We start from the raw sequence: 14,824 nt of genomic DNA, 5'->3' as shown, positions 1-14,824 counted from the left end.
AGCAGTTAGCGGACCGGAGCTTGACAAGCTAGCCGTTAGCAGGCCGAATTAGCAAGCAGGGAGATAGCGAGGGCTAGAGAGTTAACCTTTGGGGGACGTCGCGATGGGGTGAGTCTGTTTATTTATTCCTCTTCATGCGGTGAGCTGGAGATACAGCGATTCAGAAAGCTCGCGAGCCTTGGCCAGCAGATGGATCTTTGGCGATGTCGCAGCGGAAAAGCCTGTTGAAACCCCTCGGACGATTATGTCGGCGGACCAGTCGTGATGGATCGGCGGGGCTCCGTGTCGGCAGTAGAGGGTCAGTAGAGGGTCCAGGCCAATTGGCAAATTAGGTATTTTTGGACCTCTTCGGGTAGTCGGGAGATGGGCTTAGCTCGAGGCTAGCTCCAGGCTAACTGGTGCTTGCTCTGGGACAGAGACGTTAGCCAGGAGTAGCCACTCGGATTGCAGCTAGCTATTTACGATGATCCGGTATAAAGCTTCAGAGCTTGCGGTAGGAATCCGGAGATGTGGTAGAGAAAAAGCAGTCTGATATGCTTTGGGTAGATGTCGCGCTGGTGTCCTAGTTAGCGTTGAAGACCGCTAGCAGTGGCTAGCTAGTAGCTAGTTAGCGGCTGGCTTCTGGTGAGGGTTCCGATTCTAAAGCATAGAAAAAGCAGATCCGTACCACATTGGGTGATGCGGGTTGCAGGAGAATATATTCAGCCTGTGGTTGGGAAGTGAGATTAAAATATGTACGAAATATATACGGGAAAAAAAGAGGAAAAAAACTATATTTACACTATACAGGACGGGACAAGACAAAACACACGTCCGACTGCTACGCCATCTTGGATATCAGAGTGCCGACCACCCTACTAAAGCCAAGGTTAGACTGGGGAGAGCAGAGTGCTGACCACCCTACTAAAGCCAAGGTTAGACTGGGGAGAGCAGAGTGCCGACCACCCTACTAAAGCCAAGGTTAGACTGGGGAGAGAAGAGTGTTGACCACCCTACTAAAGCCAAGGTTAGACTTGGGAGAGCAGAGTGCTGACCACCCTACTAAAGCCAAGGTTAGACTGGGGAGAGCAGAGTGCTGACCACCCTACTAAAGCCAAGGTTAGACTGGGAGAGCAGAGTGCTGACCACCCTACTAAAGCCACGGTTAGACTGGTAGAGCAGAGTGCCGACCACCCTACTAAAGCCAAGGTTAGACTGGGAGAGCAGAGTGCTGACCACCCTACTAAAGCCAAGGTTAGACTGGGGAGAGCAGAGTGCTGACCACCCTACTAAAGCCAAGGTTAGACTGGTAGAGCAGAGTGCCGACCACCCTACTAAAGCCAAGGTTAGACTGGGGAGAGCAGAGTGCCGACCACCCTACTAAAGCCAAGGTTAGACTGGGAGAGCAGAGTGCTGACCACCCTACTAAAGCCAAGGTTAGCGGAGTAAAAGTTTGAGTAGAACGCCACTCATCTTGATTCTTTCAGCGCTTGCCACCGTCTTCCCTGCTACCACTTCAGTCATGGTGATCTGCCTCTGCTGTGGGAACTGTAATGACATTCTCATACGCTTTGCTGATTCGAAGTGACTGTTGATTGTTGACTTTCTCTTGTTTCCAAAAACATTTGGAAATTGTTTTGCACGGTCTTTAGCTGTTATTTTGTTGGCAAATGAGATTGATTGCTGTTCATTGTACTGCATGTTAGCCACCAACAATCACCCATCATCTTCGCATGTGAATACGCTGACAACCTGGGGGAAAATACATTGTTGATGTGTGGTTGGATTGGGCCATTTTCCACTGTAACAGTGCAGTAATTGGTCAGAATTACAAACTCACTTTTGATTGGACCCTTTATTGAGCTAAAAGTGCGGGGATTGTTCAAAATTGTGAGCTCTCACATAATATGCGCTGATTAGTTGAGTTTGCATAGAATTATGCGATCGCAGAATCGCAGAATCCTGGAGGGACTGGCTAACAATAGACAACATTCTAGTGATAGAAAACATGCTAGTGATAGACACCATGCTAATGATAGACAACATGCCAGTGATAGACAACATGCTAATGATAGACAACATGCTAATGATAGACAACATGCTAATGATAGACAACATGCTAATGATAGACAACATGGCAGTGATAGATAACATGCTAGTGATAGACAACATGCTAATGATAGTGGTAGACAGCATGCTAGTTATATAAAACATGCTAGTGATAGACAACATGCTAGTGATAGACAACATGGCAGTGATAGATAACATTCTAATGACAGACATCATGCTAGTGATATAAAACATGCTAATGATAGACAACATGCTAGTGATAGACAACATGGCAGTGATAGATAACATTCTAATGACAGACATCATGCTAGTGATATAAAACATGCTAATGATAGACAACATGGCAGTGATAGACAACATGCTAGTGATAGACAACATGGCAGTGATAGATAACATGCTAGTGATAGACAACATGCTAATGATAGAACACGAGCTAATGATTGACAACATGCTAGTGATATACAACATGCTAGTGATAGAACACGAGCTAATGATAGACAACATGCTAGTGATATACAACATGCTAGTGATAGACAACATGCTAATGATAGAACACGAGCTAATGATAGACAACATGCTAGTGATATACAACATGCTAGTGATAGAACACGAGCTAATGATAGACAACATGCTAGTGATATACAACATGCTAGTGATAGACAACATGCTAATGATAGAACACGAGCTAATGATAGACAACATGCTAGTGATATACAACATGATAATGATAGACAACATGGCAGTGATAGATAACATGCTAGTGATAGACAACATGCTAATGATAGAACACGAGCTAATGATTGACAACATGCTAGTGATACACAACATGATAGTGATTTACAACATGCTAGTCATAGACAACATGCTAATGATAGTGATAGATAACATTTAGAGACAGAATACACACAACGGAGTTTACATACAGTATATACAGCTACGTAGGTAGAGTGAGCATAGAGCTATAAGAGAATGAGCAGATATGTAAATGTATAGTGGCTATACAGCTGATCTTTCCTGTAAGCTTCCTTGCCCTGGAGTCGTAAAGGACCTCGATGGAATCAAATCAAGTTGCTTTTGTCACATGCTTCTGGGGAAGCCCAGGTTAGACACAGCAGGTGTAGACTAACAGTGAAATGCTTATTTACAGACCCTTCCCAACAACGCAGAGATTGAAAATAGAGAAATAATACAAAAACAGAAAAATAATAACACAAGGAATAAATACACAATGACTAACGATAACTTGGCTATGTACACGAGGTACCAGTCCCGGGTCGATGTGCAAGTATACGAAGTCATTTAGGTAGACCAGCCTTTCAAAGCACTTCATGGCTACAGACGTAAGTGCTACGGGTCGATAGTCATTTAGGCAGGTTACCTTGGCGTTCTGGGGCACAGGAACAGGGAAGGTGGTCTACTTGAAACATGTAGGTATTACAGACTCGGTCAGGGACAGGTTGAAAATATAATAAGTGAAGACACTTGCCAGTTGGTAAGAGCATGCTCTGAGTACACGTCCTGGTAATCCGTCTAGGACTGCTTTAAAGTGACTGGCCAGTAGGAGCGCCGCCTCTGAATGAGCATTTTCTTATTTGATTTTGGCCTTATACAGCTCGTTGAGTGCAGTCTTAGTGCCAGCATCGTTTGTGGTGGTGAATAGACAGCTAACAATATATCTTGGTTAACAGTGTGGTCTACAGCTTATGGTGGTTATGTCACACATTTAAGACAAATTTACGAACCCTTTATAAAACAGGATTTGTAACACATTCATGTAGTGGTTATGAACCCTTTATAAAACAGGATTTGTAACACATTCATGTAGTGGTTATGAACCCTTTATAAAACAGGATTTGTAACACATTCATGTAGTGGTTATGAACCCTTTATAAAACAGGATTTGTAACACAGTCATGTAGTGGTTATGAACCCTTTATAAAACAGGATTTGTAACACAGTCATGTAGTGGTTATGAACCCTTTATAAAACAGGATTTGTAACACATTCATGTAGTGGTTATGAACCCTTTATAAAACAGGATTTGTAACACAGTCATGTAGTGGTTATGAACCCTTTATAAAACAGGATTTGTAACACATTCATGTAGTGGTTATGAACCCTTTATAAAACAGGATTTGTAACACATTCATGTAGTGGTTATGAACCCTTTATAAAACAGGATTTGTAACACATTCATGTAGTGGTTATGAACCCTTTATAAAACAGGATTTGTAACACATTCATGTAGTGGTTATGAACCCTTTATAAAACAGGATTTGTAACACAGTCATGTAGTGGTTATGAACCCTTTATAAAACAGGATTTGTAACACATTCATGTAGTGGTTATGAACCCTTTATAAAACAGGATTTGTAACACAGTCATGTAGTGGTTATGAACCCTTTATAAAACAGGATTTGTAACACAGTCATGTAGTGGTTATGAACCCTTTATAAAACAGGATTTGTAACACAGTCATGTAGTGGTTATGAACCCTTTATAAAACAGGATTTGTAACACAGTCATGTAGTGGTTAACAAGGCTTTATAAAGGCTTTATAAGATGCACTTCATTTAAAGCAGAACTTTGTTTTTTATTTAACATATATTGTAGGAATAAATTATTAATAAATGGTGAGCAAACTCTTTATAAATGTCTTAGAAATGGTTTATTGACGGACATTAAAGTGTTCCTGAGAAGTGAAATGGTTTCAGGAAGTACTTAGTCAAACAGAAGGACTTCCGTGGCTCAGAGTAGACACACACACACACACACACACACACTCAGAGTGGTTCTCATACACACTGCAGGAGCAGACCTTCCTGTACTGGGGTGGTAACTGGACATAGAATTATTGAGGGGACTGGAGTAAACAGGGTGTACAGCGTCTAAAGAGACTTGAACTAGCTGGGAGCCACAAGTCATCATGGTTATCCTGCTGGTCCTCACACTGAAGGTTGTCCTCCTCTTAGGTGAGTACATCAGACTGAATGAACACATGTCCAGTGACTCCTCTCTATAGTTGGATACGTTTGGTTGTAACATTTTACAGTGTAACTCCATTCACTCACTGATAATGTTGTTAGATAAAGGGGAGGGGACACTGAGGAACACAAGGTCCAGTATGTACTGATGGATGTGATGTGGAACACCAGTGGTGTACCAGACCAGAATCCACTCTTACAGTATGTGAAATGGAAGCTGGGGTGTTTGTACTGTTTGTAATGAGACTGTTGGTGTGTCCTACAGCTGCTGTGTGGAGTGTGTGTTCAGCAGAGTTGATCACAGTGGAAGGATATGAGGGAGGCAAGGCAGAGATCAGATGCCCCTACAAAGAGGAGTGGAGGAGCCAACAGAAGTAGCTCTGTAAAGGGGATTGTCCTGTTTTGAATAAAAACAAAGTTATTAAGACTGAGGCAGGGGAAAACAGTGCTTCTAAAGGGAGATACTCGCTGAAGGACATCAGAGAGGAAAGTGTCTTCATTGTGACAATCACCAACCTGAAGTTAAATGATGCTGGGAGATACTGGTGTGGAGTGACCAATTCATTTGCAGATGACTACACTGAAGTCAACCTTGCAGTCTCTAGAGGTCTAGAGTCTAGAGGTACTGTAAACCTTTGATTCTCATCCTCGAAACTTTATCACTTCCAAACTAGACATTTTATAATATACATTCCTAATCAAGCTTCTGCTATTGACCCCAAATCCTAACCTGAGATCCTTCCACTTCATTCCATATTTTACATTCACTTTTGCAAACTTTTGTACTTTAGAATGTATGATATTTACCCATTTATTCTTGAAATATATAACTTATTAATGCCTCATGAGCTCAATTCAATACCACACTAAATTCAAAATATTTGCTTTCTTTGCTCCATTGTTTGTAAATGATGTAATTGTTAACAAAAACACTGTAAAGACTCAAACCATGGTTAAAACTACAATATTGATCTCGTGGATGGTCAGTCCTTGCATCTATAGCTCTGTCTTTAAATGTGAGTGTAAGGATCGACGCTTGTAGTCGAAAAGCAGGTACAGGGAGAACATTTATTGAGCAACGGACAAGGAACAGGACAGGACAGCGTCTGGACATGAGACAAGGAACAGGACAGGACAGCGTCTGGACATGAGACAAGGAACAGGACAGGACAGCGTCTGGACATGAGACAAGGAACAGGACAGGACAGCGTCTGGACATGAGACAAGGAACAGGACAGGACAGCGTCTGGACATGAGACAAGGAACAGGACAGGACAGCGTCTGGACATGAGACAAGGAAGTTTCATGGTGTACAATTTTTTGTCATTGGAGTTTCCAAACCTTTCTTGTTCTGTTATATATTTATTTGATAATACATCGGCTGAACTTCTTTCTGAGCGTTAGGCCTAAATGTTTGTTTAAAATGACAGATTGGTGCTGCGAGAATCGCACTGCAGTGACTGGCTACAGTATGAAGAACGGTCAGTCTCCATCCACTGTGTTTATGATGAAAAATATGAAGACAATCAGAAATACTTCTGCAAAGAAAAGACACGATCGAAGTGTCTAGTTGATGTAAAAGTGACAACAACCAAAAGCCAGAAAGGGAGGTTCTCACTGTTCCACAACAAGACAGACAGAGTTTTCACCGTGACCATCACCAGGCTAACCCAAGAGGATGCTGGGGGATATCTATGTGGCGTACCTAACAACCACAACATCGATACCATGTCAGCAGTCAGACTATAGACTGAGAGGACAAAACATTAGGAACACTTTTCTAATATTGAGCTGCACCCCCTTTTACCCTCAGAACAGCCTCAATTCGTCAGGGCATGAACTTTACAAGGTGTCCAAAGCGTTCCACAGGGATGCTGGCCCATGTTGACAATGCTTCCCACAGTTGAATCAAGTTGGCTGGTAGTGGATTTCTACTCCAAATAGCTCATTCAATCTCATCCCACAGATAATAAATTGGATTGAGATCCGGTGACTGGGCAGGCCACTGCAGTGAGCTGAATTCACTGTTGTGTTTGTGGTCCAGACATCACTAGAGCACACAGATCATATTATCACCATTCAGATAAATGAAGAGCATATTACTTCCTGGTACACATTATGATGCTGTGTTAGTATTTAGTTATTATTAAGGCACATTTCATTCTATCACATAAACATATTTGTGTATTGTACATAGATGGATCTGGCATCAAATCTGACTTTGGAATCAGATTCCCTCTCTTGGTGGTGTAGTGTAAAGACATGGTGCTCTGACAACACATCTCTGTGCAATAACTACTTTAATACCAGTAGACAACATTTGTGTGGTGTTAGCCAAGTGAAAAATGTCCACACATTGTCACAACAACTGTGTTTTGTGGTCCTTTGTTTTTTAGCGACACCAACAATAACCAGCACCACAAGAAAACCTGCTACAAAAACAACAGCATCAAACCCAGGTTCACCAACGCTATCATCCTTAGCCACCTCCATCTCATCGTCATCCATCTCACCACCATCATCCATCTCATTATCATCATCCATCTCATCATCAACACAAAATGGATTTGGTAAATAAACTTTATGGCTGCTTTTAAACAGACATCTAAACAGCCCAAAAATATGACCAATCAGATCAGCCCTGAAAAAGATAGGATGTGAAAATATCTGATATCTTTGGTCAAAAGACCAATTAGTGGAAAAAAGCTGTGTCAACGCAGCCTATGAGCCTTTTTTACGCTGCACCAGTTTAAAACCAGTTCCCCCCCCCCCCTTAAAAGATTTAGATGCACTATTGTAAAGTGGCTGCTCCACTGGATGTCATAAGGTGAATGCACCAATTTGTAAGTCGCTCTGGATAAGAGCGTCTGCTAAATGACTTAAATGTAAATGTAAATGTAAATGTAAATGTCATATAGAGAGACTGATCTGGCGTCAAATCTGACTTGAGGTAATCTGGGACACTTCTATACCAGATTCCTGGTATAGAGTGGTAGTGAAAAGATCATGTCTCCGATTCCACATACCCCTGCAATAATTACTTTAAGACCAGTCGACAGCATTTTTGTTGTATGAGGCTGCGTTTACACATTGTTGGCCACCACATCCAAGGCTAATGTCAGGACAGGAAGTAAACAGAAAAGTTACACATCTGATGTGGAAGAGAGGCAGATCTTACTTCACAGTGTAAAAGGCCCTATGTAAGTTGAACAGAAGTGCTGATTGTAAAGTATGTGTTCTAATGGTACTGTTTGTGTCTGTGTTCAGATACATCAGTGGTCATCATAGTATCTGTGACTCTGGTCATGCTGCTATTGGTGCTTGTGGTCAGCCTGCTCATAGTCTATAGATGGAAATTCAACAAGGAAACAGGTGAGAAACACTCTCACAACACAGACACACACACACACACACACACACACACACAAGGGGAAGTTACTCACACCCAGTCTTCAATTCCAAGAAACTTGCATATACAATCTTCCTTTGAAAAATAGAGGACTCATTGAGAACAGGGCTCTGAAAACCTCCTGAACAGACTGCAGCCCAATATTGACATGTGTGTGTGTGTGTGTGTGTGTGCTGTGTTCCACAGCTGACTCCTCAGCACCCAGGGTGAACACAGACACTCGGATCAACATAGAGGTCAGTGTGTGTGCAAGCGCCTGCCTGTGAGCGTCATTGCATGTCTGTGTGATATATATATATATATAGAGAGAGAGCATGTTCTAATCAATGTTCTTCCCTCTCTCATCATGTCCTCCTGTCCCTCTCCTCCTTTTCCTCCTCTCCAGGGTTGTCATGGTGATGGTGACTATGAGGAAATAAAGGACCGCCCCCTACAGTCCAGTTCAGGTAGTGAGACCACCACCATCTACTCCACTGCCAACTTGCCCACAAGCCCCTCTGACTGTCTCAACTACGCCAACATCAACTTCCACAAGGACCCCAGCTGCCCCAATGAGGCCACTGCCGCCATCGCTAAAAAGGGCACTTTTTCTGGTGACTATGCCACTGTCAACATAAGTCAAAACCCTGCCTACTCTACTGTCAATCATCGACACAGCTCCTCTGAGGCTCCTCCCATCTACCCCACAGTGAGGAAATCCAGAGACACCTGAGTCACTGACAATCAATCACAAGGGACATACACTCACTGGCAACCAATCACAAGAAACATGTCAAGAACTACGTTTGCCACTAACAGCCTCTTGAACACTGAGCTCTGTTTTTAGCTGACAGCTGCATAATGTACTTCATGTCCTCACAATGTGTTTCCCTGACTTCTCTCTTCCATCATATGTGTTTCCCTGACTTCTCTCTTCCATCAGATGTGTTTCTCTGACTTCTCTCTTCCATCAGATGTGTTTCCCTGACTTCTCTCTTCCATCAGATGTGTTTCTCTGACTTCTCTCTTCCATCAGATGTGTTTCCCTGACTTCTCTCTTCCATCAGATGTGTTTCTCTGACTTCTCTCTTCCATCAGATGTGTTTCCCTGACTTCTCTCTTCCATCAGATGTGTTTCCCAGACTTCTCTCTTCCATCATGTGTTTCCCTGACTTCTCTCTTCCATCAGATGTTTCCCTGACTTCTCTCTTCCATCAGATGTGTTTCCCAGACTTCTCTCTTCCATCAGATGTGTTTCCCTGACTTCTCTCTTCCATCAGATGTGTTTCCCTGACTTCTCTCTTCCATCAGGTGTGTTTCCCTGACTTCTCTCTTCCATCAGATGTGTTTCTCTGACTTCTCTCTTCCATCAGAAGTTTCCCTGACTTCTCTCTTCCATCAGATGTGTTTCCCTGACTTCTCTCTTCCATCAGATGTGTTTCCCTGACTTCTCTCTTCCATGATATGTGTTTCCCTGACTTCTCTCTTCCATCAGATGTGTTTCCCTGACTTCTCTCTTCCACCAGATGTGCTTCCCTGACTTCTCTCTTCCATCAGATGTGTTTCCCTGACTTCTCTCTTCAACTTGTCTTAATGTCACTTAATTGCATGTTAATATCTGCAGACAAATATTGTCTATTATTTGGCAAGCACTGAAAAAGGTATCACAACTTTTTGACCAAGCCAGTATAACTGTCTATTTATGTTTTTTAACACATTTATAAATGATTAAATCACCATTAATTATATAATGTTCGAGTCCTTATGAAGGGTTTCTTAATGTAAAGTTTGATACAACCCAGTAAGCGCTTACTGTACCTAGTTGCAGAACCAAGACAGGTGACGGAGAGTTCTCTATCAAAGACCCTCAATTATGAAACAGCTTGCCCTGTTAAGTAAGAGTGGCAGACATGATTGAAGATTTTAAATCACTGTCAAAAACACACCTTTTAAAATCACAGTTTACAATGTACCTTTTAGCTTGGCCTTCAATCAGTGACTGTTTTAGACGTCCTCTGTGTTTTACGTTATTTTATTCATCCTTTTTACTGCTTCCTGTTTGCTTCAAATTTTTAATTTGATTGTTTTGTTGCGAATTGTGTTGCGATTTTAAATGGACTTTAAATTAAAGGAGCAGTGCAGTTAAAAATGTGATTGGACATTACAGTATTTTGTTTACGTTGTTGGCAAAAAATGACAATCCATTTTAATTCCATTTTGTAACACAATAAAACGTGGGGGAAATCTACGGGTGTGAATACTTTCTGAAGGCACTGTAGCAGATGGTCTTATCCAGAGTGATTTACAGAAGCATTTAGGGTTCAGTGTCTTGTCAATGAGAACGCCCTAGTCAGCTCGGGGATTCAAACCAGCATCCTTTCGGTTACTGGCCCATAGGTTACCTGCCACCCTAACTAGTAAATCATTAACAAATAATTTACAAGTTGTTTGAATATCTGTCTATGTACAGTATATGTTTTATTACCAAACGGTCAGTAAACTAAATATAAATGTCTTAGGAATTGTTAATTGCCGGAAGTTATTATAAAGTGTTACTTAGAAGTGAAATGGTTTCAGGAAGTAGACACACACTCACACACACACACACACACACACACACACACACTCACTCAGAGTGGTTCTCATACACACTGCAGGAGCAGACCTTCCTGTACTGGGGTGGTAACTGGACGTAGAGGTATTGAGGGGACTGGAGTAAACAGGGTGTACAGGGTCTAAAGAGACTTGAACTAGCTGGGAGTCACAAGTCATAATATAATGATAATGTTGTTAGATAAAGGGGAGGGGACACTGAGGAACACAAGGTCCAGTATGTACTGATGGATGTGATGGTGAACACCAGTGGTGTACCAGACCAGAATCCACTCTTACAGTATGTGAAATGGAAGCTGGGGTGTTTGTACTGTTTGTAATGAGACTGTTGGTGTGTCCTACAGCTGCTGTGCGGAGTGTGTGTTCAGCAGAGTTGATCACAGTGGAAGGATATGAGGGGGGCAAGGCAGAGATCAGATGCCCCTATAGAGACGAGTGGAGGAGCCACCAGAAGTACCTCTGTAAAGGGGATTGTCCTGTTTTTAACAAAGACAAAGTTGTTAAGACTGAGGCAGGGGAAAACAGTGCTTCTAAAGGGAGATACTCGCTGAAGGACATCAGAGAGGAAAGTGTCTTCATTGTGACCATCACGAACTTGACGTTAAGCGATGCTGGGAGATACTGGTGTAGAGTGGACACAGTCAAATGGAAACTAGAAAACTACGTTGAAGTCAACCTCTCTGAAGATACTGTAAACCTTTCATTCTCATTTTCAAAACTCTTTCATTTCCAAACTAAACATAATATAATATACATTCCTAATCAAGCTTCTGCACTTGTCCTGAATCCTAACTTGCGATCCCTGCACATTATTACATTTTTATCCACATTGACACAATGCATGAGTTTTGCATATGTTGACTTAAAAGGGGCAATCTGCGATTGCTACATACTGTACTTTTAAATGAATTATATTCGCCCATTGATTCTTGAAGAATATAACTTATAAATGCCTCATGAGCTTAGTTCAACTGTAGTAACCCACAAACTCCAAATATACTTGTTTTACTCCATTGTTTTTAAACAATGTAATTGTTAACAAAACCACTGTAAAGACTCAAACCATGGTTAAAAGTAAAATGTTGATCTGGTGGATGGTCAGTCCTTCCATCTATAGCTCTGTTTAGCTCGGTTCTATTTCTCCAGCCCAAACCCTCAGCTGTTTACCAAAAACAGTGATGGGGTGCCAGCTTTGTTGTTGTTTGATCTGCAGATTGTCCCTTTATGGGAACTGCATCTCAACAAGATTCCACCCTAAATGAGGCCAGGTCATTCAACTTTCCTGAACAATGTAACCAAACAAACCTATAGTACATGTGTTGGAGGACCACGGATCTCATCATTAATACATTAGACAAGGAAGTTTCAGGGGTACAAGTCTTTGTCATTGGAGTTTCCCAAACCACTCTAGTTCTGTTATGACATAGAATTATCTTGTAATAAATTGGTTGAACATGTTTCATTTTTTCCCTGTAATCATCACCAGCATAATCCAAGAGGATGCTGGGAGATGTCTCTGTGGCGTGCAGAACGACCACACTCTTCATACCCTGTCAGCAGTCCAGCTAGATATCAAGAATAAGGGTTCTATTGCAGGAGCCTGTTCTGCATTGTGAGACAGATTGATCAGGACAAAACTGTGTGATGTATTGCATGTTTTTACGTCTGTCTCGGATTCAGAAACCTGTCAGTATTACTCAAGTCTTCAGCTGTTCTATATTTAGGGTATTTGCTCCTGTGTATGAGAGAGCGAGAGAAACAGAGAGAGAGAGAGAGAGAGATGTGGATCGTTAAATGACAACTAAAATATCTGAACAGGAAGAGCAGACACCACACTTCCTTCTATACGTCTGTCAGTGACTGTAGTCGTCAGTGTACATTTACATTTCAGTCAATTCAGGAAGTACAAAGAAATTCAGCTTCTTTTCAATGAAAAAAACATGCCCAAACTAAAGACTCCCAAACAAACGAAAGGCCTCATGGCCAAAAAAAACCCAGGAGCCTCATGGCTCTGCCAGCTGGGACACTCACCTTAATTGGCAGCACCTGTGTGCAACTAGAAACTTGGCTCAGCATTTAGACACGGTTGGTGCTGCCACCTGAGCATGTAGTGTGAAAGTGTATCATGGTAGTGTGTTTGTCTATGTCCTAACACTAACCTTCCCCCCCATATCATAACACCATCAACACAGAGACGGATCTGGCGTCAAATCTGACTTTTGAATCAGATTCCCCCCTCTGAGTTGTATAGTGTAAAGACATGGTGCTCCGATGCCACATCCCACAGCAAGAACTACTTTAATACCAGTAGACAGCATTTTTGTTGTGTTAGCCAAGCAGAAAATGTCCACACATTGTCACAACAACATTGTTTTGAGGTCCTTTGTTATTAGCGGCACCAACAATAATCACCACAACAACAGAAAGTACTACAACCACAGCAACAAACCCACCTTCACCAACTCAATCATTCTTAGCCACCTCCTAACCATTATCCATCTCACCACCATCATCCATCTCACCGCCATTATCCATCTCACCACCATCATCCATCTCACCGCCATAATCATCTCACCACCATCATCCATCTCACCACCATTATCCATCTCACCACCATTATCCATCTCACCACCATCATCCATCTCAACGCCATAATCATCTCACCACCATTATCCATCTCACCACCATGATCCATCTCACCACCATCATCCATCTCACCGCCATAATCATCTCACCACCATTATCCATCTCACCACCATTACCCATCTCACCACCATTATCCATCTCACCAACATCATCCATCTCACCACCATTATCCATCTCACCACCATTATCCATCTCCCCACCATCATCCATCTCACCACCATTATCCATCTCACCACCATTACCCATCTCACCACCATTATCCATCTCACCACCATTACCCATCTCACCACCATTACCCATCTCACCACCATTATCCATCTCACCACCATTATCCATCTCCCCACCATTATCCATCTCACCACCATCATCCATCTTACCACCATTATCCATCTCACCACCATCATCCATGTCATCATCAACACACAATGGATCTGGTAAATAAACTATTAGTGGCTGGTAAATAAACTATTAGTCAAATCTGACTTTAGGTAGTGTGGGACACTTCTGCACCAGATTCCCCCCTATGAGTGGTATAGTGTAAAGACAATGTTTCTCGGGCAACACGTCAGATCTTTTTCAGAGCTGATCTGATTGGTCAAAAGACCAAATAGTGAAAACAAGATCAGAATTGGGCAACCTGTGTAAACGCAGCCTTATCCAACTGTCCACACAAGATCAGAATTGGGTAACCTGTGTAAATCCAACCTAAGCTGAATGGAACATTTGTGAATTGATGCATTATTCAAGTGTGCAACATTATGTGCAATATGGCTTAGATGAGAAGCTCCTGTAAACTTTAAACAGCTAGCCTTCTTTTGGTAGTCTATGTACAATGGTGTATACATTATGCTAATAGCTGCACCCAGACATGAAGCATGAATGTTGGCCACCACATCCAAGGCTAATGTAAGGATGTAAACGGAAAAGTTGCACATCTGATGCACGTCAAATGTACAGTACCAGTCAAATGTTTGGACAAACCTACTCATTCCAGGGATTTTCTTTTGTAAGATAACAATGAAGACATTAAAACTATGAAATAACACGTACAGAATCATGTAGTAACCAAAAAAGTGTTAAACAAATTAAAATATATTTGAGATTCTTCAAAGTAGCCACCCTTTTCCTTGATGACAGCTTTGCA

The 14,824-nt window shown here is 41.9% G+C and overlaps 1 protein-coding gene across 1 annotated transcript; it reads left to right on the top strand.

The window, feature by feature from the left end:
• The first annotated feature begins 6,794 nt into the window (after positions 1–6,794).
• LOC115124000 (uncharacterized) lies at positions 6,795–10,669 on the top strand. The gene is made up of 4 exons (XM_065005910.1): positions 6,795–7,603; positions 8,301–8,405; positions 8,629–8,678; positions 8,828–10,669. The coding sequence occupies exons 1-4, from the start codon at positions 7,231–7,233 to the stop codon at positions 9,152–9,154; spliced, it is 855 nt and encodes a 284-aa protein (XP_064861982.1). The 5' UTR covers positions 6,795–7,230; the 3' UTR covers positions 9,155–10,669.
• The last annotated feature ends 4,155 nt before the right edge of the window (positions 10,670–14,824 follow it).

The sequence above is a fragment of the Oncorhynchus nerka genome, linkage group LG20 (assembly GCF_034236695.1).
Source record: "Oncorhynchus nerka isolate Pitt River linkage group LG20, Oner_Uvic_2.0, whole genome shotgun sequence".
Taxonomy (NCBI): domain Eukaryota; kingdom Metazoa; phylum Chordata; class Actinopteri; order Salmoniformes; family Salmonidae; genus Oncorhynchus; species Oncorhynchus nerka.
The sequence above is the reverse complement of the archived record's forward strand: the minus strand, read 5'-3'. Positions and strand labels throughout refer to the sequence as shown.

Excerpts from the sequence above, each read along its gene's own strand:
- LOC115124000 (XM_065005910.1), top strand. The coding sequence starts at position 7,231 with ATGGATCTGGCATCAAATCTGACTTTGGAATCAGATTCCCTCTCTTGG. Across the intron at positions 7,604-8,300 it reads ATCAACACAAAATGGATTTG|ATACATCAGTGGTCATCATA; the intron begins GTAAATAAACTT and ends GTCTGTGTTCAG. Across the intron at positions 8,679-8,827 it reads ACACTCGGATCAACATAGAG|GGTTGTCATGGTGATGGTGA; the intron begins GTCAGTGTGTGT and ends CCTCCTCTCCAG.